The following is a 24,923-nucleotide window of genomic DNA, read 5'->3' as shown; positions in this document are numbered from 1 at the left end:
TAATTCTTGCTGATTCATATTTGCGGTATAATTTATATCCTTCCGTAAAAGATAAGAACAGTTTTGTTTTAAAGATAAAAATTTGAATGTAAGCGCATGTGCGGTCACCAATTCAATTATTCGTTTCACGAAAGATCATACTTAATGCATGACGAGTTTTTGCGTGTTCTGCGCACGTTGACCCTAATTGGTTCAACACATTCCATAACCAAGAATAATGCGCATGCGTACTTATGGCGTTTAACACTAAACTTATATACTCAGTCGTTCCTCATTTTATAAGCATATAAAAGTCTATCTACGTTCTTCAAATTTTTCAAAAATTTCTTAAATTCTTGTGAATTGAGAGCTATTTTTGAAAATGGTAATTGTTTGACATTCGCTTCAAATTTTTTTAGCGTCCTACAATTTCAAATTTTTTAAATCTGTAGTCTATGTTTCTAACTGCTATTCCTATATTTTGTCCACCATATATACAACTTACAGAGTAGAAGACGAACTGCAGTAGAACAACGTTAAATAGTGGGGAGCCTACCGAATGCTACCGAAATTAGTCGAGGTGCGCTATGTAAGTACGTTCTATCGTGGTACGAGTAATAAAATCTCATAATAGCAAGAACAGTACTTCCGGTATCCGGCAAACGCCCTAGTGTGTGTAGTAATGTTGTCAGATTGAACTCTTGGCACTTGTGCATTGTGTTTGTTGTGTTGTTGAATCGATTGTCACAAAGTGACAGTGTATGCCGAACTTCGATAAAACTTTATATTAACAGGTAAGCCTATTTATTTTGAGTAAATACTTCTTGCAAATACATGTCACAGCCGCTAGATACAATTAACGGTTCTAAAAACATATTGCTATTTACGAATTTCCATAGTTCACATTAAACGCATTTTAAAGTTACATACATGTAAATAATATACACGTAACTGTAGATGTATGTGCGAAAAGTTTAATATATTCTGTACAAATGATTGATTGAGGTAGAATCATATTTGTTTTACGAAAGATGAAAAAGGTAAGTTTAGGTTGGTTATGTACATGGTTATGCTTGTGTGCATCTCCTGCAGCGTTTCAGGTATGAGTCAGTGTGAGTTATACTATGCTGCACCTGACAATTGTCACCTAGGTAACGTATTTTAATGTTTTTCCATATCAAAGCGTTGCACAATACCTTATTAGGTAAAATATCCAGATTATCAGCACGTACTTTTTCCGTTGCTATAAAAACTACGATATTTGTTTTAATTTTGACATTCACGAGTACTTTTAAGAAAATCGGTAAAAATTTATTGTCCGTAAATATATGCTAGTAAAATATATAATAAATCAGTTTGTAAGCTTGGCATAGAAAATGGTATGCAATAACTTGTAACAATGCTTTCAGCTTTTCCATGTTTAGAGTAATAGTGTTAATCATTTCGTAATTTGTATTAAGAAATTCATTATTAAAATTTTATACCATTAGCTTGGATATATGATACGGTCCTGTGATTCTGACGCGAGATTAAAATTCCATCGTGAAAGCTGACGAAGTGAGTCCGTTATTATCATTCATCGGTTACACATCAAATGAATTAGTTCCCACATTTTATGTACAGATTTTTTTATCGTATTTGTTTGTATCATGTTGACGAGACGAGCGCGTTATTTATTGGTTATACGTTAAACAAATCAGTTCTCACATTTTAAATACAGACTTTTGTTATCATAATTGTGTATATAGTGACGTGAAGAATTAAAAAATGTCAGAAAATCATAAAGTAAACGATGATCGTCGAATGGTACCCGGTGCTTATAAAAAAGTTTTAAATATGTGGAAAAGTCGTAAGTATGACTTAATTTTTATTTTATAATTAGGAAATCTATTCCTAATTACATCATAATTAATATAACAATTGTATCGACTGTACTTAATACTTCGATTTATCATTTCATAGGTATTAGATAAAAATTGTTATCAGTAGATACTGTTTATTCATACACTTGATAAGAAATAAATTAAATACAATTTGTAGGTGCGCTAGCAGTAGAATTTACAACAGTAACGCTGTTAGCATTTTAGGGCCCTGTGCTTAAGTATTTATATTTTTGATAAATTATTATTTTTTCTTTTGACATATACTAGTAATTGCGTTTAGCTAGTTTTAGGAATGTTTGACACACGATGACTGTTTGACTTTCACTGATGATATAAATGACACACCTTATAGGGTGAATCACCCTGTGTATCTAACAAACATGTATTACTAATGGTATGTAACTTTCCATGCTGAGTGACAAGGCATCGAATGTTCTCAGTTTCGAAGAAACATTTCTGTAACTCGATAGTGAATAGATTAGTCAGAAACAATGTCAAATTTTGGAAGTCCTGCGGTGCACGTGGCTCCTTATCCAAGAAACTTGCAACAATTTCGGGTCTCGACCACCCTGCGGCAGCACCGCAGAGTGCCGGTCGAAACTAGAAACGGTTGAGTATTACGCCGATTGCTTCCAAAGTAGATTGTTTTTCAGGGCAGTCACTCCGCCCTTACGGTTTTTTTTAAACCGAATTCAAACCGCAACGTGTGTACTAATTCGAAACTGATCGTCTGTCAAGTGCGAATAAATTGGAATAAATAGAAGTGACGCGAATACATTCTTCTTTATTTGGGCGTTCTGGTGCAGCAGTTCAAATGGTCTAACAAACGTTTCGTTAATTAAACGACGCGTTAAATTGATACTATTTTAATGTATGTCACGTAATCTTTTCTGTGAAATTTAATCCGTTGCCGGTGCAAAATAATCGTTCTGAGGACAGTATCAATTTACATAATAATTACACTGTGCACAATCCAGTCGGTAAAAGTGATTCATTGTAAATGAACGCAAAGTTTCTTTGATGATCAAATGTTGATTCGTTCACGATCTTACATATCGCGTTGCTTTTATGTTTTGAAACGACATGTGGTTATGATGTTATTTACCTATGCGTGTACCTACGAGCTATCTAATTGCTAAGTTTTTGTTATGCGATTGAGAAACGTGATACGGTTGGAAGGGTGCATTGTATTTGTAGGAAGGGTGTACATTCGCTCTCTGTCGTTTCCGTATTATCTATAACCAGAAATTATTAATGACACTGAATTTCGGGATAAATTTGTACAATTAAAAGTTGTTTGTTTCTTTACATGTTACTTGTTTCAAGTGTTTGAAATATCATCACTTGAAAAGTTACTCCGGTCTAGCTAGATTGATCTCAAAAACGTAAACTTGGGCGTTGTTGGGATCGATCATCGCGCCCTCAAGGAAATTTCGCGGGGAAAACGTATTGTTCCTGTTTAGCTGCGATATCTTGAAAATATAATTCTATCGCAAAAAATATTGTATCTTGGATGAGAGCATTGATGTTGATTCAACTCGTATGTGATGATTATAGTCGTTGGAACGATTAAACGATTTTTGTGGAAATGATGTAAACAATTTATCTCTGTTACGTTGGAAATACATATAAATATAGCTTCTTCGATATATGTTGGCTGTTAACGTTAGGTGGTTAACCTATAAACGGTGTTAATTAATTGTATTATCACTATTTTTGCTGTAGTGCGAACGTCATTAATAATTTATAGTATTAACGCGCACAACGTACGATTGGCGAGCAAAGCAGGTTTTCTTGGTTACGTTTAGAAAATTGAAAGTTTAAGATCTTTGAAATTTTTGGGCTACACATTTAATCTCTCAAAATTAAAGGCGAGTAGTGGAAAATATATACTCTAGTAGTTCGTCCAAAAAAAGCCTACATTGCACGTGAATGTACATACACTTAGGTTGGCTGTGAGTAAATGTAACTCGAGTATACAGTGGGTGATTCCCGTGGGAAATTCGCTTGAAATGAAATATTCGGTTGCCTACTTCCGGTGACTGAAAAAGACAAGTAGCACGTGTGCTTCGAATAAAATATTCAAGTACTGGTTATATCCTTGGCTGTGAGAGGTCAGCGTTAAATTTGGATTTAAACTTTAAAAAGTGTTCTTATTATTCGTCGTTATTAGTTTCTTATATGTATACATATTCGAAGTCAACAATCGTTACCTATTACGGAATAAATAATTGTTATGTGTTAAGAAGCGATAGTCAATTTTACGATAATCGTTATTCAAAGTACGATATTTAACTCGAATTAACAATCGATATTTTACACTGTTACAAGTTCGATTATATTTACATCGACAATCTTTTATTACTTTCGATGATTCGAGCGGTAAGTCTGAATTGATTTATCGCTCATTTGAATCGATCGATCGGGACGGATCGATAGTGGACGGTACTATCGGAGAGTAAAGCGATATCGAGTGTACCGAGGGTGGTATCCTTTTAAAAATCATCGAGGTTCGGTTGAAAGCGCCGAAAAGAGTTTATTGCTGATACAACGGAAATCTATAATCGATATCGACGATGTTTAAATGCTGTGTGTGCAACAAGAGCACAAAGAAGGAGAAGTCGAACGGCGAGGTGACGAAGTTGACGCCAAAGCAAAGTCAGAAAGTGACGAACTCGCAGATAGTTGATGTCGATTCAACGAGAACAGAGGAAAACGGTTTGCCTAACCGGGAAGAGAAGTTGAACGGTGACTTGCAGAGATTCGAGAAAGTTTCTCCATCGATGGAAAACAATTCCGTAGAAGTGGTTGACGATTTGACTGTCAAGAGCCCGCTGCCCTCCGGCAAGCGAGACGATGTAAACGATAGTTCTCGATCAAGAAACGAATCGATAGTAAAATCGAACGTTAACGAGGATGACGATGGTATCGAGAATAAGGTTGATCGAATGAAGGAGGGAAGAGGAGAAGTAAATGGAATTAAGGATTTAAATGAAAATGGAGAGGTGTGTGAAGGCGATAATATATGTGAAAAGGATGAAGGGGATAGCGGGGGTGGATTGATGAAAGTGATACTGAATTCTGGGATTCCCAGCATCGTTAAAACGAATCTTTACGACTGTTCTGCGTACATCGAGAGAACGATCGATGACGGACCAGAGGAAGAAGGTGACGATTCTGTTTTTGAAGCTTGTCCAAACGATAGCAGTTCGAATAAAAAAATACCGACAGGTATATTTCTATTGATGCGATGTACTATTCCTATTGGCAGAAAAAATGCAATTTTCTCAATTTCTTCTTTCTGCGAGAATTACCGATTAAATTTGTTAAAATCTTTAATGATAATTGTGGTAGAAATGTAAAAATGAAAATTACGTCATAATTTCGGGATGAAGTTTTTCATATTGGCTAAAGCAGAAATTTCCAAAACTGTGTAGGCTGGGAATCACTTTTGAAAACAGTAATTTTTCGCCACTCTTACACTTGCAATATATTTTAAGAGGTAGAAGTTCGCGACTTTCGAGTCAGATAGCACTTTGGGGATCTCAAACAAAGTATTGCGAGAAAGTTGGATTTGATAAATTACGCATATGTATATGTTTTATATTCGGATCTATATTATAATGTACGATGCGCAGTTTCGTCTGTTCCTCGCTGGCTATCGGAGGAGGAAGATGGCGAACACGATTCGGAAGAATGCAGTGGAATGCAGGAACCACCGGCGACGCCGGTTGCCCGCGATGAACTAGCTTTAAGACGTCATAGATTCTTCTCCGATTTATTACATGCCGCACAAAATGCGTCGGAGCACAGAGTGAGGTTTGACCCTCTAGGACCGATGGTACACACCGGTTAGGGCTCACCTTATATTCATTTCTTACTTTATCCGCTTTTTATTGCAGATCTGTTTTTTGCTGACTTTGATGTATTAAGTATGCTTGAAGTAATTCCTTTCTATTTATTTTTATTCGACACGATGTAATCAAATACCGATATTACACTTACATCACGCATTTGGTATGATTTAGTTTTTTAAACATGCATATATATATCTGTATTTTTTTACCGAATTAGTTATGCAAATTGATAACGTGATTTATGAATATTTCTCAGATACACTTGAATCGCTGGGTCAAGAAACCTTTGAAATGTCGTGGATAGTATATCAGGATACGCTATAGTATTATGCTATAGTATTATCTCGGGATCCGTCTACCGCTAAAATCATTTGTTTCCGAGTTGCTACAAAGAACTCGACGCTTTCAAAACCTTTCATTCTTTTATAATATATTGTTACCATCCGGTGTAGTGTTTCGTCCTTAGTCGTTCTATTTTTACAGTCTCTGACCTATTTACCTTTCAACTCGATCGTGTACTTTCACGAGCATCTTTTTACGATAAAGAAAAAAAAGTAAATATGTTTTTTTTGGGCAATTCGCAGAATAAATAATTTCTTCTTTTTGTACAAAATTTTTTCTTTTTTAATTATAAGCATAAATATGCATATTTTCATTGTTTGTATTTACGTTCATTATGAAATATTCTGTTCTTAATTTATTTAGCTACATTTATATTAAACGCACAAGATATTTAATTGTTTGATGTTTATGAATACGTGAAATCCATACGAAATGATGTCTACCCACGCATGATTCAATTTTCGCAGATTTCCTAAGAATAGGCCGACACATACCCGCGTCGAATATCATTACAACCGCGGTTTAGTTCTTCACGAGTTTCCGAAAAGGCGAGATCTTGCGTGAACGAAACTATTGTCTCTGCAGGAATATTTTTTAATAAAAAGAGTAAATTTGTTGATGTTGGACTGAAGCAGCGGTAACGAATTAATTTATTTGCATGTTTGTAGTAGATTTTATTGATCCTTTTATTAAGATCTTAATACTATACATAATACGTGACAAAATTTATATTCCGTCCACTTCGTTTTATGCAACTTGTATTCATAAAGTACTTCATACTTCAACCTGTGATAGTTGACAATGATTTTGATAAATTTATTCTGTACAAATATTTTATATGTCTCTAAGAAAATACTAGTCTATTTCTAACATTGTGCATTGCTTGCAACATAATGATCTAGTGGCTGTGGATGTTGACATAACTATTTATAAACTCATTCTATATTTAATATACCCAGTATAAATGCGAATTTTCTGGAGTGCACTTTTCCTGATTATTGAAATTTTTATATTATACAGTAATATAAAATTACATAATGCTACATAAGATAATATAATAAATTATTATATTATTTTATTACTTTATAAACAATAAATAATTAAAGAATGCCATTACTTTATTCATAAAATTTATTATCTTTTAATACCAATATTATGCTGCTTTTATCGTAATACTTTATAATGCCTATTTTAATTGAAGGTTGCGAAGCTAGTGACAAAGAGGACCACTTGGAAGAATTGGTAAATAGATTGGAGACTGTCACTAGAAGATTGGAAAACGTTAGAACTCAGTCAGTGGCTGAAACTCAAGACTCTGCAGTTCAGACAAGCACACCGTCTCCAAAGAGATCTCAGTTAGCGAAAAACAGTGAATCAGTACAGTCTGCTTCGCCTGTTCATTCAAAGAATCAAGTTACCAGCATGTCTGTCGCAGGCTATGAAGATCTTTTGGCTGGTCCTGTAAGAGAGTATTTACAACTGAGTGCAAAAATTGGTGGAGATGTAGCTACTCATAGTAAACTTGTAGAAAAAGCATTTCAGTAAGTAATTTGCTATTGTTCTATTTAAAATGCTTAATGCGTTTATTATTCGTTTATAATGGCTTATCAAGTATTATTTCATTCACAGAATTCAACTTGAATTTATTCGGACTGCAGCAAGTCGTCCAGCTCCAACAAATCAAACGGAACAAGTTGCTCTTCTTGCACCTACATCTACACAAATTCAACAGATTCAAGAGTTCCGCGAGAAAAATAGGGGTTCTCAATTTTTCAATCATTTGTCAGCAATTAGTGAAAGTATCCCAGCTTTAGGATGGGTTGCTGTTTCTCCTACACCAGCACCTTATGTAAAAGAAATGAACGATGCTGGACAATTTTATACTAATCGCGTGTTAAAAGATTGGAAAGAAAAGTACGGTTACATCGTGAATAGTTAAAATAAAAATTTAATTACTGATGTAGAATGTAATTATTTTTCTGTATCCACAGAGATAAAGTACACGTCGAATGGTGTAAAGCTTGGGTACAAACGTTAAGTGATCTTCAGCAGTATGTACGTCAGCATCACACAACAGGACTAGTATGGGCAAAAACTGGCTCTGCACCAGTAGGCATACCACCACCTCCACCGCCATGTATGCCTATGGGAGATGTAGCACCAGCCAATATTGCTGACGATAGAAGTGCTCTTTTTGCCGAAATCAACCAAGGGGAAGCTATTACAAAGAGTAAATATAGCACAATAGTAAAATATTCAAATATAATTGATCACTAAAACTTATGTATATTTTATAGATTTGAAGAAAGTAACATCTGATATGCAGACACATAAAAATCCTTCTTTGAGGACTGGTCCAGCACCATTTAAAGCGCCAGTAGTTGCTAATTCTGTACCAACAAAAATGGTACCACCTGCCAATGCTCCAATTGACAAACCACCTGTATTTACCAGGGATGGAAAGAAGTGGCTCGTGGTATGTAATGGCATTTATTCTTTTATCTTAGTAAAATATTTACTACATTTACAAACATATTATTATTACTATAGGAATACCATAAAGGTAACAAAGATCTGGTCATTGATAACGTGGAGATGAACAACGTGATCTACATGTTCCGATGTCAAGACAGTACTTTAGTTATTAAAGGCAAAGTTAATTCCGTTGTTATGGATTCATGTCGCAAATCGTCCGTCGTTTTTGACTCTGTTGTATCCAGCATCGAATTTGTCAACTGCCAGAGCGTACAAATGCAGGTATGTTTATATATTTTTATTAATAATAAAAAATGAACTATCATACGATGGTAAGTTTGATATAATATGTAAAAAGTATATTTATTTCCAAATGTATACATATATACACGGTATAATTGCATGGAGCACACGTCCTGTATCCGAAAATAAAAGTATGATATTAAAAATATATAGCAATGATTGTTGATTATGAATTTTACAAATTCAGACAGATAATAACTGTTGCGACACAATGTCACTTTGATTTTAATTCTTCTGATACGAGCTTTTTGCAGACATTTTGAAGTTCTTGTAGATGTACACAATTTGGTTCTTGATGAAGAATTTCTAACAACGTCACATATTCATCGTTATTTAGTTCTCTGGGTATTCCACATATTTGAAACTTACTTAATGCGCTTTCTGTATCTGAAATATTTTTTAAATCCGAGATTGAAGTACTTGTATCGATCACGGATGGTTTAGCAGTTACGTCGATCTCTCGTTGTTCAACAGACAGGAAACACAAATTTCGTAATTCATTACTCGTTATGACGTTAGATATCGATTCACTTTGTGTGTTTGTAGTAGACGTGTTGGTAGACATATTCTCTAATTCGTTACCGTTTATAACAGAAGAAACAATAGTGACAATTTTATGCATTGTACTATTTTCGTTCTCTGCTGTGGGTTCACAAACTTCATTTTTTACATTCTCCCATTGACTCTTTTCGGTGTTTTGCATCTTTAATTCTCTATTCTTAATGTATTTCAAAAATTTATTCGGATCTACTATTTTTGTTGTATTATGATCATGTTTTGTGAATATGTTAACATATATTACCATTTGTTCTGGCTGTGTAATGTTATTGCCAATATTTTCAATCGTGTTTTGTAGAATATTTGATGATTTCATAGTATCAACATGATTATTATTACCACCTGATTTTTCTCCATAACTATTTACTTCTATGTATTGATTATAATTTCCTGATTTACCTTCTACTTGAATCTCCTCCATCACACTGTCATTTTTACTACACAAGTTGTCTTTCCAAAACATAGTCATCGTTAGTGGCCCTCTCATTGGACTTTTAGGTCGCGTTTCATTTTCTGATCGTCGAGCTGCTTCTAATCTACTTTTCAAAATTGGTATACAAGATTTTGAAGACGTCTTCGGTATTGGTGACAAATATTTTAAGTCTTTTAATTTCAATTTATTTTCCATCGACTGTGTAAAATTTATGGTATTTATATTTCTTGGAGATTCGTGTGATTGTAATGCAACTTGTTTTGGTGATTCGTTTGTTCGAATACTAATCTGTGACCTGGATCTCTTTTTATCTATTTTAACTCTGTTTTCTGTAGTATTCCCTGCTCTTACATGCATTGAATTTTTATTATCTTCATTTCTGTTTTGATCATCGTGTATCAGCTCAGATTTTTTCAGTTTTTCAGATTTTGGATTATAGTTTTCGTTGCTCTTTGATTGTACTGTTACGTTTGATCTTTTCATTGCTTCATTTTTGTTCACTTCCCTTTCACGAGGAGAAGTACAAGGTGAGAAGTGCTGGTGGTCTAGATTTAATCTTTCAGGGAAATTTTCTATTCTGCTTGATGTAATATTCATACTTCTTGATGATTGTAAGTTGTTGTTATTACTATCATTATACGAGATTAAAGGTTTATCAGTGATCCCTTGACTGTCTCCGATAGAAGGTGTTTTTTCATTTTCTAATATATTTGCGTTTTGTATATAATTTTTAGCGTAAGATACATCATTGTTACTGTATGCATTACTTTTGGAACTTGATAATTTTTGTTTAGGTGATCTTTCATTACTTTGTGTCATTGCAACATTCGTTGTTTTATTTTCACTTGACATAGTTTCTTTTAAAGCTTCACCTTTGTAGCATGGTTTTTCTTCATTACTTTTTTGTAAATGCAAATTACGATGTAAATGGTTTTCAAGATTTTTTGAGTGACTATTGCTCATTTTAGTAGTGGAGTTCGATGCTTCATCCGTAAAATATAAACTACTGTGTGGAGAAATGAGAGTGGAGTAAGATTTATAGTACTCTGTCTGATTATTTAGACTTTCTTTACCTAAACTTATAAATGAATCTTTTATGATTGAATTTTTCTTTTCATTTTTGAATTGATTGTTTTGATCACTTGTCACAACTTTGTAATCATTACATGTTTCTTCTTTGGTGTAATTTTCTGTATTTGCTGTGTCGTGTTTTTTAAGGGTAATCGTACTCGTTGATAATCTTTTTATATCTGCTTCATTAACACATTCGTCGCTATATTTATTATTAACATTTAACCAATTTAAATTTAATTTTTCTTCGTCCGATGATTTATTAATAAGTACCATTACGGACGGTGGTTCAGGAATATTAGATTCGTTTGACTGATTAATGCTGGATGTAAATGAATCCTGTATTAAATTTGTTTCAATTGAAGTTTCTTTGCTTTCTGTGGGTGACAATTCATACATTGCATTTTCATTTTCAATCATTGTATTTGTTTCTGTTTCTTTCTTAATGTTTGCTGTTATTAATACTTGTTCGATCAGTGAACATGTCCCTAGATGCCTTTTTAAATTTAAATTTGGAGCCTGCATTGGATTTCCATTATTTCCAATGTATTTTTTATCAATTACTACATTTTTCTTTGTATTTAGTACATTGTTGTTTGCATTCTTATTATAAGACACATTTTTATATCGATCAGAGTTTAAAATATTAGAAGTAATACCTACACTTACATTTTGATTGTCTTCGTTCGAAGGAACTTCATCTAAATTTTCTGAATATAATTCCATGCTCTGAATACTTTGATTTATAAATTCATTTCTGTTATTTAGATGCATTGATTGATTTTCAAAATTTTCTTTTTCATGTATAAATTCATAATAAGTTTTTTGTTCATTCATATTTGTATTTGAAGTATTTAAACAATTTGTATAATTCGTTTCTCTAAGTTTTGCATTAGATTTTTCTAAAGCATTGTTAAAACAATTTATTTGCTCGTTAGCAGAAATCAGTCCTGTGGATGCATTTTGATGCAAATAATTTTGTTTCGATGAAGACAGTTGATTATTATTACCTCTACTTTCATCTTGAAGCATATTAGTGAAGCTGAAATATTCTGACGGTGAACTTAGAGTGTGTTCTGAACTCAAGTACCCTTTGTTTACGCTTGAATCCTTAACCTCATGTTGTGGAATGTTAGGAATATCAGCGTTAAACATTAACGAGCGTGCCAATTCTTTTTCCTGTTTCTCATTATAAAACATGTAAGTTCTGCTGGTTCTGTCTGTAGAGCCGCTAACAGACTGTTCTTCGGATATGATGTCCAGCAACTTTGATGGAAGATTATTGTTAACATAAGGATACTTGCAACATTCAATAATAGTCTGACTATTTGTATCATCCTTCTGATCATCCATGTATACTTTCTCAAGCTGAACACGTGTTAACAGTGCTTTTTTAAATTGCAGTGCTTCTTGAAGCAGTACCACAGTGGATTTATCTTCAGATTCGCTGTCCTTCGATAATTCTGTATGACTCGACGTTGGTGATGTAATTATCAAGTCTTCGTCAGTTTCCACTGGAATTGGATATTGATCAGAAAAGTCAAACGGGTTTGCTTGATTCTTGTCAGTGTATATATCTGGTAGGGATTCAAAATTATCTATTACTGTTGCTTCTACTTTATCATTTTTTCCTACATCGGAATCAGACGAAATAGTGTAACATACTCTTTCAGGCACTTTTTCGTATTTACTGCCAGAAGAATATATAATTTTATCGTTATGAAACAAATCCAACTGCTGAATGATGGAAGGATATATTTTCGATTGCGAATTGTTCGAAAGCAAGCAGCGAGGATCATTCAAGTTATTTATTGAGCATGTATTGAACACGTTGGAGTAACTTTGAATAGACTTCATCGGATTATTGATAGTTGCATCACTGTCTTCATGCTCATAGTTGTTACATACTGTTTGCTGCATCTTCCTTGTATCAGTATCAAAGTTCACTCTATTTTTCTTGCCTTCGCTCCACTTGTCAGCTTCCGTTATAGCAGAGACTATTGTCTGATTTACATTCTGGCAGATGCTGTTTATTTTATTGTTACTCTCCTCTAATCTCGCTGACGTTTTTGCTTCTACAGTTTGTATTTCATAGCTACGTAAAACATTATGCAGACTCTCCAGTTTTTTTTTCACCTTATACAAAGCTTCCTGGGATGTTTTTATAAACTTCGTTCGTTCACATGGTTCTGGTATTAACATGTTGGAGGTAGATGATCGTGGGAACATGTCGGCGCAGAATGTTACGTTCATTTTTGAGGATAGTATACGTTTATCGCTCGACTTTAACACAGGACAAACAGCGTTCGACAACTCGCTACATTTTTCACTAGTTTCTTGCCTTGTGTCTATTTCCTTCACATCCGTCGTTTCTTCTGTAATGATCTCCTTTGCTATTTCGTTCGGTTCATTTTCTTTCTCGCCTTGCTCTTGTTGCTATAAAAGCATCAAACAATCATTATTGTACCATTACCTTTCAAATCGTCGTCATTTACCTCTACGTCTGACCAATCCTTGATGGAGGATTCATTGCTTATGTTAGAAGAACTGCACACTAAGCCCAGATTTTTATTGCTGTCATGTAATTCTTTCAAATATCGTTTACACTCATCCATGGTCTTCACGAACTTCTTGCAAGCTCCAGTCATTTTCTTGTCCTTCAGACATTTTGATTTCTTATTCTTCGAAAACAACGGAAGCGATATCGCGTTTCGATACTCCATTACGGTATTGTCGTTTTTTTCTTCTCGTCGTTTACGGTACGCTTTTCTTTTGAATATCGAATTTAGTCTGGAAAGAGACACAATTTAACGTACATTGACATTTACAGGGATCATCGTATCTTGGGAGAGTAACTGTACTTCAGAGATTTATCGCTGCTAGTTTTAGAAGATTTACTGCTAGGATCTATTGGCAAGCATTCCTGTCGTAGATACGGATACACCAACTTCTTCTTGGCATCGAACAATTCTGTTAGTCGATGTGCTGAATGGTAATCGTATTTTGGGTACGAAGCATACTCGTTGTATCTGGGACTAAGAAAAGAATTTTTCAATAAATTAGATACTTGCTGCAGGAGATATTAGAGGTTCTAAGAAATCCTAAGAGGCGTTTAAGGAATTTAAAAATGATTTTATATTGAAATGTTGCAGATGGATTACCAGTATTATCGTATATGCTAATTATACCTTAACAGCACATGTTTTATCCAATTATTTCGATCGTTTGGGCTGGACATGGTCAGTCTCAGATTTCTCAAATGTTTCCTGAAATTCGATTTCTGAACTTGATGGGGCAAAGGCCAAGTTCCATATTGCATTTTGTACGTCAGTATATTAACTTTCAGCTCGAGGTCATCCATTTTGTATCCGATCTTGTCAAGCATCCCTTTATCCACGGCTGTCTCGATAAATTCTCTGGCTTTGAAGCATACTTTGCGCACCAAGATGGTACACGCTAGTACTACGGCTAAGATCTTCAACAAGAAAATATTAGCAGTTTTATCACTACGAATATCGTTAAACTTTCTCTTTCCCCAATGTTCGCTTTACAAATCATGAACATAGCGTTCAGATAGGAAAACAAGAAGAGTCAAAGCTTCAAGAACTTACCTGACCGCTATGTTCGTTTCAATTCAATAATAATAGTTTTCTGTACCCGCCAGACTGTGCCTTCGTTGTTCAAACAGTCGAGGACGTCGGTTACAATCTCGTTCCAAACGTAGTTCGCGATTGCTTTCGGGCATTCCCTCCAGTCGAGTTCACAGATCATTTGCACGGGTTCCAGATTTCCTCCTGTTTGTACATAACAATGAGACGTTCGGTAATTTATAAATGTCATCATCTGCAGAGCAAGTGTCGCACTATTTTCTTGGAATTATAGGTGATCAAACTTTGCAGCAGAGATTTCTTCTATTTTATGCAATAATAAATATAGGCTAGAGGTTATTGTAGACCTGGACAAAACCTTACCAAGTTGCCAGTGCATTTTGAAACCGGTTAAAAGAACTGAGAAATCTGAGCTACTGGTTTTAAGAAGTAGTCAATTTCTATATACAATTATTCAGGATATGCATTTCGTAAAACGAGAGAAATCGAAAGAAACCGCGACTAGCAGTTGTTCCTTTTACTCTCTACAATGTGGTACGGAATTTTCAAACTTCTATCCAATCGACTCATTTGTTTCTTTGTCTTTGATCGCAGGTACTTGGAAAAGTCCCTACTATATCCATCGATAAAACAGACGGATGTCAAATGTACTTGAGCCCGGAATCGTTGGATGTGGAGTTCATCAGCAGCAAGTCTAGCGAGATGAATGTCATGGTACCTCGAGGAAATGGAGATTATGTAAGAATTCCCTTTATAATATTCCACGTCTTTTTCTTATAGTTCAAGTACTTATATTTTGTTTTCTGTTTGTACAGGCGGAGTATCCCATACCAGAGCAATTCAAAACCACCATCAGTCCAAAGGGTCTCAGCACGATCGCAGTTGATTCACTGGGCTAAAGGAGTCGACGATTTAATTAACTCTATAGCATAAACTAAACGTCTGTCTAAAGAGTACAGCTCATTAGGGTATCGTCTTGAGAGGATTCACCGATTAATTATTTATTGCTTCTTTGATTAATTTAAGAAGTAGGAGAGACACGAAGAGCTAGAAAATGGAGATGCGAGTAAAATTTTTGAAATCGTAGAATTGAACTAGATAATTCGATTGAGTGTTTTTAACAATGCAGTCCTATCCGTTTCGAAGCTGTTAATTGCATTTCGTGAAGATCATAGGTTCTGTTTAACCAAAAATTTAGATTCAAGTTAAAACCACGCTCGGTTGATTGAGTCTTGTCAAATTTGTACGCGCAGATATTCGATTAGACCGAATACTTTGTAATATAGCGTTGAGTAAAAAAATTTCTAATAATTTGTTTGGTAGGAGATGGCGATGTTATACAGAATCGATGATCTTCATGAAATTGTTATCGTGCACGTTGGTGCTGAATTAAGGAGACTGTACGTCGGATTAAAACAGTACGGTACGGACAAAAGTTTCTCTAATCCGTGAATCGGACTTTTATACATTTACACCACTTTTTTATCGTGATTAAACTTTTGTCCAGACCGAATCCTTCGAGATTTCAGTCGACTCGATAAAAGGAATTGCCACTCAGTGTTTCCAGTGGAAAAAGAGCATCATGCGATTTACTACGGCTACAAAGTATTTACCCAGTGTTAGTTTTTTTTAATATTTAGAGTATCGATTAATCTATGTTACTAAAATTTATGCTAGAGTTTCTTTGAAAATTTAATACCGTTCACTTTCGTGATATTATAATGGTTAATTTCACAGTCTCTCTAATTAGTTTAAGAAGCTGCTCTTGCTCTGTATAAAGCAGCATGCGAAGTAGTGTTTGTCTTTTTATAAGTTTACACGTAGACGTAAGGAATTTGAAAAATTAATACATTGACTGCCTTCTAAATATTCTTCGAATCAATAATTTTATCTTGACTGAATCTAATCTTTTATCTTCAATGATATTTAATGTCTACTAACACGTGTTCAAGTATTAAACAAAACGATGTATAATTGTGCAAGATTTTCTTGTGAAAATTTATACGTCATCTAATGTTATGCATAACATGGCAGTCAAAGCATTAACGAAAAAGGTGTGTGTGGGTAAATACTTTTCAGCGGTAGTATGTACTCAAGAAAACGAAATTAGGAAGCATTCATGAGTAATTTATAAAGTATTAGGGGCGTCATATCAATAGTTTGATATATTACCTTCTAGACTTTTGCAGTAAAACGTTACATTTCTTTTTAATGGTTCTTTACTGATTTCATCATCGACGAAGAAACGAATTGTTTTACCTTTCAAGTTCAATCATTTGTTTGATGAGTCTTCCGAATCAATAAACGTTCACGTCATGTAAATAGAGCGAAATTTATGTGAAAACTTTTCATACGTTCATAGTGCGATGCGCGTGAATGCAAAATAATCAAAATGATCGTGCAAAAGTCTTGACGGTGTTGCTCGTTTCGAGAGAAAAACAGCTTGAATAAATAAGAAGCATGGTAAACGTGATTTAATTAAACTTTCAAAAGCGTGCTGTTTGAACGTGACGTAAATTTACATTGTGATTTTTACCGTTCGGTACATTGTGCTAATCGTAGGTATAATCTAATATTAGAATTACACGTAAAGGCACGATCTAGAATGATACAGATCATTTAGACTAATTAATGAATTCAGCAGTTTGATCCTTTTTACGAGAGAGAGGGAGAGAGAGAAAGAAAGACGAAGATATCTTGAACAACATGATTTTTTCTATCGTTTATAATGGTACTAATGAGCTTTGATTACAGAGTGGTGATTGATTTGTGACTGAAATTATCGTTTAATCATTAAGGATCGTACTGCCGTTAACGGAGTAGTATCTAACATTCTTCGTTTTAATCATCGATAGAGTATTATTATCGAGAGTAATTAATATTTATTTCTGAATATGATTTTCAGTGCTATTTCTAATTGTCCTAATAAAACAAATTAATATACCATTTACATACTGTCTTATCGTGATTTTTTATATTTTTCAGAAGTCAAGATCCTTTACGATACCAGACCATTTTCATCATTTCCTTCCATTTGACGAGTTCATTCCTTAACGTTTCACCAGTGTTCTGAAAGTGGATGGCGTGGATGTGTGTAAATAGTGGACTCCTGTTTTTTTAAAAATTCTTATTTATTAGCATTACATTTTTTTACATAATTAGATGTAATATGTACACACGTTATGTGGAAAGTTTTTAAATTGATAAGGCTGAAATAACAGTATACACATGGCCTTAAGATTCGTTTCGTAATTACAAAAGAATCGAAATACCAGGTTTGTCTAAATAATCTTATATTATCTAGTACTTCTGAGTCACGCGAATGACTCAGTAATACTATTCATCGCGATTATTCATTCGTTATCATCGAACAAATAATCTGTTTACGCTTAAACATTAGTAATTTCATTTTCTATCATTTAAACGTGTTAACTGTCAAACGTGAAGATAATTGTGCGACAGATCAGCATGTTCATCATAGTTATATTTAACCAACGAATCTCTGATCCAATCTCTAAACATTTATCTTCAACCTTTTGATTTCTAGCTATGTATTGCACATTTCTATTAATTGACGAGCATTCGAATATTTTACAGCAATCTTAATAGTTAATTAAATTAAATTAATATTAAATTCGTTAAACAAATAAATATACAGAGATATACCGGTTCAGTCTTTTATCGTTAATCTGTTAATCGGGGAAGACGAGTTAACGATAGAACAAACGTACACATTCATATTCATAAGTTGTTTGTTCTAGCGTTAAATATTCCTTGTTGTTTATTCTATTATTTGATTTATATTAACAGACAAACACGAGTTATTTTTATTCTTTTCACGAACAGAAGGAAGCAGCTCATCTCCCTTTATTTTTTACTACACTTACAGAACGGAAGTGATACTTTTACGGTGAAGAAATGACCCGGTTAACAGATTAAAGATTAACAGGGCAGTCACGTTCGTCGCTACCGTCTGAACATTCTAAGAATCCATTGCATATTCGAGATTTTGGTAAGCATTCACCGAGAGGACATCGATGACCCTTGCAAGAAGCTATCGAGGACCGAATATCTTCCATCGAAAATATGCGTTCGATCCAAGGAAGATAATGATGCACCTTCGTGTAGACTCCGGGCCTTCCTGGTCTTGCACAGCCATAACCGTTAGAAGTAATTCCTGAAGAAATAATTAAAATTTTATAATATTCCGAATACTTCATTCTTTATTTTAAATAATGTCAAGTAAAATTAAATATAAGTACAGTAGAATTATATTATAATTTAATAAGAGTCATTTTGTTAAAATAGGTAAAAATGTTTGCTTACCATGAAGAGTGTACTTGTTGTCTGATCCCGAACAAACCAGAGGTCCGCCACTGTCTCCCAAACAGGCATCTCTTCCACCATCCTTCAGTCCTGCGCAAAGCATCCCCGATGTGATTCTATACAACGGAAGGAACAACGTTTTCCTTCGGCATTCCTCTGTCGAGATTACAGGAAGTTGTACTTCCTGCAAGGTATCAGCTGATGGACAAAATACTACCATTAATCTATGTATTCAAGCTTGAGAATATTTCATCCTTAACTTCTTAATGCGTTAAATTATTACTGTACTTACGGAATATCCTTCCTATTTCAAACAGTTGTCCCCAGCCCGTTACGGTGCACATAGTGCCACTCTTAGGTTCTGCTTGAGGAAGGCACACAGGTCTAACGTAGTCGCTGAAGATTACCGGCTTCTCGAGTCTCAGCATCGCTATGTCGTTTATAAATCCGTTGTCGATGTAGTCGGGATGCAAGGATATGTGGTCCACGCGTAACACTTGCTCGTAAGGACTTGGGAAGCTTCCTCTACGCGTTGCTCCGATTCTTGCGACCCAATATTCGTCTTGTGCACTGAGTATTAAAATATTTGTGGAATTAGAGTGTAAGTTTGTTTCTCATTTTCTATATAAACTGTTAATACATTTCATGATTTATTAGGTGACGAAAAGATATTTTGTCTAAGTATTCAGCTTGAACTAAATTTTTTCAGTGACATGTAAAATGGCTTACAATTTGAGATATTGTTTCAGTGATAATTATAATTACATTTCATCTGTTTTTGTAGATCACTTACTGATAAAAACAGTGTGCTGCAGAGAGAATCCATCTTTCGTTGATGAGCGCTCCGCCGCACTGATAGTCGCCTTCTTTGTACAGAGCCACTTGCCACGGCCAACTTCCGGTCGAAGAACTACCACCTCCGACTATTCTGCAACGTCGAGAAATATTCGATCTGCTTCAATGCATACTGCTTAATTAAATAGATCTCTGGATACCGCTTCATATTCTTACCACGTATCTCGTTTAAATCCAACTATATTATTTTGCAATAAAATTAACGACGGTAAGAAGTCTTAGTGTATCTAATTTTCATGCGGATCATTTACATTTTCTCTTTTTCTTCGCGTTTGGCATAATGTTATTACCGAGACGCAAAAGGAGGTCGTTATCCTCGAACGCATTTGTATACAAATAGTTTTGTAAACGATGGATCTGGTCGGTATATAATTAAGAGAAACTGGTTCAGTGAGTATACCTGGCCTGCGACGGGGTCTGCGTTCTTATTCCACACTCAAGGTTCTTGCACTTGACCCTGAGAATCTCACCGCTCGGGCACTCGGACGCTTTGAAAGTCAGAATCGTTTTGTCCGTAGGTTTCTCGTTGTAAGATAGAGTATAATATGTTCGGCTGGAGGCGGGATTTTCATCTAATACCTTCTCCACAGTATCGTAATCCCTGACAAATTCAAAATTCAAGCATTTTAATTCTAGAACTGTAGCATCAATGTCTAAGCTATTCGAAAGAATTTTTTTTCTAATTTTTGAACACGTAACTAGACCACCAGATCCAAAGTGTTCTTTTTTACTATTAAAGTTAAACTTAAATAACCCGCTAATGTATGAACTTTTTATCCACTTCACACTAAATTCCAACTTTTGATTGCTGTAACACATCACTGTCTGATGCTAATTACAATAACCCTCATAATGTACAAAAAGCTGTGCCTTAAGGCAGTGTTATACAAAAAATTTTACATTAAAAATGCATTAGTGGGTTAAATGTTAGGATAATCGTTCTACTTTGACCCGAACAAAAAGAACGAAATACTTACTGATACGTAATCGCCTTACAAACAGCTCTACCGAGGTCCTCTATGGTCCAAACAGCTTGTCTCTCTTGTAAAAGATCGTCCATGCCGTTTAAACATAATTTCCCCCATTTTCCGTTCTTTCGAATGTTTAAATACCCCTTCTCGTGATAACTGTTAATCTCTTTTTTGAAGTTGATCGCAGTGGTATCGTTCTCTTTAGTCTTTACGTGAATAGAATTTCCACGAGTCAGAATATCCTTCGTGTTCGACGATATTTCTCTGCCTGAGACGAGAGTTGCAGGCTTGGAATGTTCGCGGTTGTCGAACAGAGCTCCTTTGATTGCAGAATCGTCCTTGTTTATAATTTTCTCCAACTGAACATTGTTTTTGAACACGCGTAAAGTGGTCGATTCTGAGATTAAGGATTCAACAGCTTCTTGATCAAAGATATCGCTGTTGATAGTAGAATCTGTCTCCGAGTAATCGTCTTCTTTGTATGTGGTCGTAACGGTGTCAGAATTATTTTCGTTACCGAAAGCGTTTGCTTTATGATAATTTAGCATCGCGTCGTCTTCGATCAGTGCAGCACACTTCTTCTCGTCCTCTCCTCCAGGACAGTCGGTGAAACCGTTGCAAACCTTGTCCTGGTCGATGCAGAACCGACTGTTACCGCAAACGAATTGACCCTCTTCGCACCAGTCTAGCAAACAATTGCAAACATGTTAATTGCCCTCGTGAAAATGCAAAATGTAAAGAAAGGGGATTCCATGATCCTAAGTAATTAATAGACAAATTATTTATGTTATAGCGAACGACAAATACCACAGTCTGCTTCGTCCGAGTAATCCCAGCAATCCGCTACACCGTCACAAATCTTCTGATGCAAGAGTTGCGCCTTCAGAAATTCAGCGCACGTGCAGTTGGCCTCGTCTTCCGAATTTGAGCATTCACCTAACATGTTGCATCGACCGCTGGCCGGTAAACATTTCCCGTCTCTGCATTGGAAACCGAAACAATGATCTGTGAAGACGAAGGAAGAATATGATCCGAGTTATAGATAATTACATTACAAGCACATCGCGTATGTATTTTAGCAGTTGAATATTTACCAGTTTCCAGATTCTGTTCGGTAGTAGAGATCATTTTATCGGTACGATCCTCCATCTTGTTCAAAATCTTCGTCAGTATTTCAACGCCGTCACGCGTCATCGTAAAAGCAGCGCTGGAGTTCATCAAAGTCTCGTTTCCGGTTGCGATGTCCGCGATCTCCTTCAGCTTCTCAAAATCTGACAGCGGTCGAACTTCCGTTTTCACGGTGGGTTTTACAACTGGCCTCGAAGTGCTTCTCTCTTTCACGGGCTGTTCGTCCGTTCCAATTACAGCCAGCTGTTTCAGTTTCTGCAGAAGAAACTGGTTCTCTTCGACCGTGGAGATTTTCCGATCCGATGTCTGCACGTTGCTAGGAATTAGAGGAGATTCCTGCGTCCACGTTAGACTGGCTTGATTCGAACCGTGATCTCTGAAGGAACGATTTTCTTCTCTGTTGCCGTCGACGGGTAATTCTTCCGGCACCGCTATCTGCGAAGAAGAGGCGTCCTTTTCGTGTAGCTCAGAATGTATCACCGGAAGAGACGTCGAGTTGGTAACGACGAATTTCAATATAACAGGATCTCCTTTAAAGTTCGAGGAGACTTTAGTGCTGATGGATGTCACGACTTCGACGATTTGTTCGATCTTGCCGTGATTGTTGGAATCTTCTTCCGAGTTATCTTGATTAAAGGAATCACGCTTCGTCGTGTTTCGGTCTCGACTGTGCACGCCGAACAATTGTTCCAGAAGCATGGAATCGTCGGAGGCGCTTCTGTTCGTGGATTTCTCCTCCAGCTTGGGTCTGGGTCTTACCGGTCTGCCAATGCCAGTGTTGCTCTTAACAGGCGCCAGAGTCACCAGATTTTCAACCACATAAGCCTTCAAAGTGTCGTTATAGACCTTCTTTCTAGTCTCTGAAGAGCTAATTGGTCGATTCACGGTTCCATTGAACAACCAGTCAAATCCTTCTACTTTGTCGGTTGGTTTAACCTCTGATGAGGCAGAGTCAGACTGTCCCGGAGTGTGCTTCAAGGTGTCAATCTCTATGAAGGTAGAGTTCCTGGACAGACTAGGTGGTAATCTTTCTGGCGACGTTTCTTTAGTCCCTTCGTCCTTTACAACTAATTTATCTATGTTGTTGTATAGAGGGTGGATTACCTCCGAGTATTCTTCGGTCGTACTCAACTTGAGGAACTTTTCATCGTCTATTATTCCTGAATTTTCTCTCGTTATTTCTGTACCCTCTGACAATTCAATCTTTGCGTTTTTAATAGGAGAGTTAGTTTTAACAGTATCTTCTTTTTGAGCAACAGTTTCCACCTCGATCGTGTCATTCAAATTTTCTGGTAATATTTTGATCTCATCCTCCGTCGTGTTCTTTAGTTCGTCATACAAGTCTGAGCTTAATCGATGATTTTCTATGAGTTTTTCTTCGTTGTCAATTATACTATCTGTCACCGCGTTTATTTGTTGTTTCGACGAATATTCCTCTTCCTTTTTGTCATAATTCACAACGGAAGCGATTTTGTCTACGGGTATCGTGTGCCTAAATGGCATCAGAGTCCCAGAACTCTGGATCAGACTCGGCTTCATACCAGCCCCGTTCAAATCAGGCGTCTTATAGCTGGTATAAACAGGTTCTTCGACATTTTTATCCACTTTTCGATCCTGCAGGGCATTGTTCTGTTGTTTATCAACGGCCTGAATATCCGAGTACCGATTTCTTGATTCCAGTTCAACGTCCACATCGGAGACAGGCTCTGCCACTCCGACCCCCGACATTTCCGTCGTAGATTCCTCCTCGGTATCCGGCTTCTGCTGCCATTTTGAAGTATTAGAATTTACCAGCAAGTTATCAGAACCCTCCTTCTCCTTCAAATCGCCATTACTTTGACCTATTTTCTCTTTACTTGTTTCTAAAGGAATTGTCGTGTCTGGAACCCTCCACCCAGTTTCATTCTCCACAGCTGAACGATGAGGTTTCGCTAACGGAAACTCTATTCTTTCAGGCTCAGAAGATGTTCGGAGCTTGACATCGTAAGTTTCCGGCGGAAGTTGTCCAGACACTTCGATATCCGGCCTCCTGTCCTGGTCCACTTTAGGCAGCGTCGGTTCGGTGAAGATCTGCCCATCCTCCAGCAGTCCAGGGATTTTGTTCTTAAACTTCCCGTTCACCCTGAAGTTCACCATCTCCTGAGGCACGATTCTGTCGCGAGGGAAGTTTGTGTCACCTATGTCGAATGTGCTCATGCCAGGTACATCCACATACGAGTTCAAGGTCTCTGCCGGCTCCGAAGGCCGCGAGGGCTCGGGGATGTTATCGTGAACATCTTGCGGAGGAATCTTCGTGGTGGTGTCGGGTGCTATGTTACTGTAATTCACTTTATAATTGCTCTTAGTTGTTTTTTCAACGTTGTTCGGTAATAACTTTAATTCGGTGTTGACGTAACTAGGCACGATGGGTCTCCACGGCGACGTCTCGAAATCAGGTTTCCGGAAATCTTTGAAGAGATCGGTTTCCACCGGATCTGTAGACGCTGTGGACGTTTCGAAGACCTCTTTCACGGTTTTTGAGTTGCTGTTGGGCGCGTCTTCATGTACCGTATAATTGAGTTGGTCTTTTGTTACCGAATCAGTAGTCGAGATCGTCCGAGTCGTGCTGGTAGTTGTCTGGGTGCTGTCCTCCATGCTCGTGGACTTAGTCGAGGTTTGTTCTTGAGGTAAAGCTACTTTGGTACTGTTTGTCGTGTCCGGTTCGTGTTTGACTGCTTCTTCGGTAGAGTTTGCTTTATTTGAAGAGGTTGCATTTACTTTTGTCGCTTTGTAGGTACCCTGGATCGTTGGTATGTTGCTGAAGTCGATTTCAGACTCGATGGACTCGATCTTGGTGGGTTTTGTTTTTGGTTTTGAATTGGTGATTAAGGAATTGTTTCTGCTGGGTCGGAGAAGACCGTTTTTCGTGATCATTGCGTTCTTTTGTTGTGCGTGCTTGGGATTCCCTGGCACCTCTTGATTTATTCCTGAAAAAAAACATTTGTTATGTCGCTAGATTAAGAAAATTATTTATTAAAATATGTTAGATCGAAAGAACTTTGAGCTCTGTTTAAGTCAATAGATGGTATATAAAATAATAGTTACATATAGGTGAAAGAAAGAGTAATTATGTCACCAGTTTGTCACAGCCATCG

General features: G+C 36.2%; 3 protein-coding genes across 14 annotated transcripts in view; 1 reads left to right on the top strand and 2 right to left on the bottom strand.

Moving 5' to 3' along the window:
* The first annotated feature begins 581 nt into the window (after positions 1-581).
* Positions 582-17,459, top strand: capt (adenylyl cyclase-associated protein 1). 8 transcript variants are annotated; one of them, XM_003706845.3, is made up of 9 exons: positions 2,741-5,093; positions 5,501-5,713; positions 7,263-7,602; positions 7,691-7,975; positions 8,053-8,291; positions 8,359-8,537; positions 8,612-8,818; positions 15,104-15,247; positions 15,325-17,459. In XM_003706845.3, the coding sequence occupies exons 1-9, from the start codon at positions 4,439-4,441 to the stop codon at positions 15,406-15,408; spliced, it is 2,346 nt and encodes a 781-aa protein (XP_003706893.1). In that variant the 5' UTR covers positions 2,741-4,438; the 3' UTR covers positions 15,409-17,459. The 8 variants fall into 8 exon arrangements, with proteins under 8 accessions (XP_076398347.1, XP_012149229.1, XP_076398346.1 ...); XM_076542232.1 differs by lacking the exons at positions 2,741-5,093; positions 5,501-5,713 and adding an exon at positions 582-773; XM_012293839.2 differs by lacking the exons at positions 2,741-5,093; positions 5,501-5,713 and adding an exon at positions 1,554-1,828.
* Positions 8,914-15,038, bottom strand: LOC143266668 (uncharacterized). Of its 3 annotated transcripts, XM_076542228.1 has the most exons (6): positions 14,873-15,038; positions 14,559-14,695; positions 14,090-14,376; positions 13,763-13,936; positions 13,397-13,691; positions 8,914-13,337 (listed from the first exon to the last, which is right to left on the bottom strand). In XM_076542228.1, exons 1-6 carry the CDS (start codon positions 14,886-14,888, stop codon positions 9,054-9,056), a joined length of 5,193 nt encoding a protein of 1,730 aa, XP_076398343.1. In that variant the 5' UTR covers positions 14,889-15,038; the 3' UTR covers positions 8,914-9,053. The 3 variants fall into 3 exon arrangements, with proteins under 3 accessions (XP_076398343.1, XP_076398342.1, XP_076398344.1); XM_076542227.1 differs by lacking the exon at positions 14,873-15,038 and having other exon boundaries at positions 14,559-14,765; XM_076542229.1 differs by lacking the exon at positions 14,873-15,038 and having other exon boundaries at positions 14,513-14,641.
* LOC100882162 (uncharacterized) overlaps positions 17,135-24,923 on the bottom strand; it is a 21,911-nt gene continuing 14,122 nt past the window's right edge. Inside the window, exons 6-13 of one of the 3 annotated variants that reach the window (XM_003707003.3) lie at positions 21,756-24,755; positions 21,469-21,666; positions 20,668-21,346; positions 20,091-20,291; positions 19,629-19,787; positions 19,128-19,405; positions 18,836-19,033; positions 17,135-18,686 (exon numbers count right to left, since the gene is read on the bottom strand). In XM_003707003.3, coding sequence (XP_003707051.3) covers positions 18,445-18,686; positions 18,836-19,033; positions 19,128-19,405; positions 19,629-19,787; positions 20,091-20,291; positions 20,668-21,346; positions 21,469-21,666; positions 21,756-24,755 — 4,955 coding nt within the window. In that variant the 3' untranslated portion in view covers positions 17,135-18,444. The remainder of the gene's footprint in view (positions 18,687-18,835; positions 19,034-19,127; positions 19,406-19,628; positions 19,788-20,090; positions 20,292-20,667; positions 21,347-21,468; positions 21,667-21,755; positions 24,756-24,923) is intronic. The other 2 variants (XM_012293828.2, XM_012293829.2) reach the window with 2 other exon arrangements.

This window comes from Megachile rotundata, chromosome 2 (genome assembly GCF_050947335.1).
Source record: "Megachile rotundata isolate GNS110a chromosome 2, iyMegRotu1, whole genome shotgun sequence".
Classification (NCBI taxonomy): Eukaryota; Metazoa; Arthropoda; class Insecta; order Hymenoptera; family Megachilidae; genus Megachile; species Megachile rotundata.
The sequence above is the reverse complement of the archived record's forward strand: the minus strand, read 5'-3'. Positions and strand labels throughout refer to the sequence as shown.

What these genes read in the sequence shown, in the direction of transcription:
- capt (XM_003706845.3), top strand. Translation starts at nt 4,439, where the DNA reads ATGTTTAAATGCTGTGTGTGCAACAAGAGCACAAAGAAGGAGAAGTCG. An exon ending in AGGGGAAGCTATTACAAAGA is followed by an intron (nt 8,292 to 8,358) that starts GTAAATATAGCA and finishes TATATTTTATAG; the next exon opens with ATTTGAAGAAAGTAACATCT. An exon ending in GCCAGAGCGTACAAATGCAG is followed by an intron (nt 8,819 to 15,103) that starts GTATGTTTATAT and finishes CTTTGATCGCAG; the next exon opens with GTACTTGGAAAAGTCCCTAC.
- LOC143266668 (XM_076542227.1), bottom strand. Translation starts at nt 14,744, where the DNA reads ATGATGACATTTATAAATTACCGAACGTCTCATTGTTATGTACAAACA. An exon ending in ACGAAGGCACAGTCTGGCGG is followed by an intron (nt 14,377 to 14,558) that starts GTACAGAAAACT and finishes TTCTTGTTGAAG; the next exon opens with ATCTTAGCCGTAGTACTAGC. An exon ending in ATAAAACATGTGCTGTTAAG is followed by an intron (nt 13,937 to 14,089) that starts GTATAATTAGCA and finishes TTCTTTTCTTAG; the next exon opens with TCCCAGATACAACGAGTATG.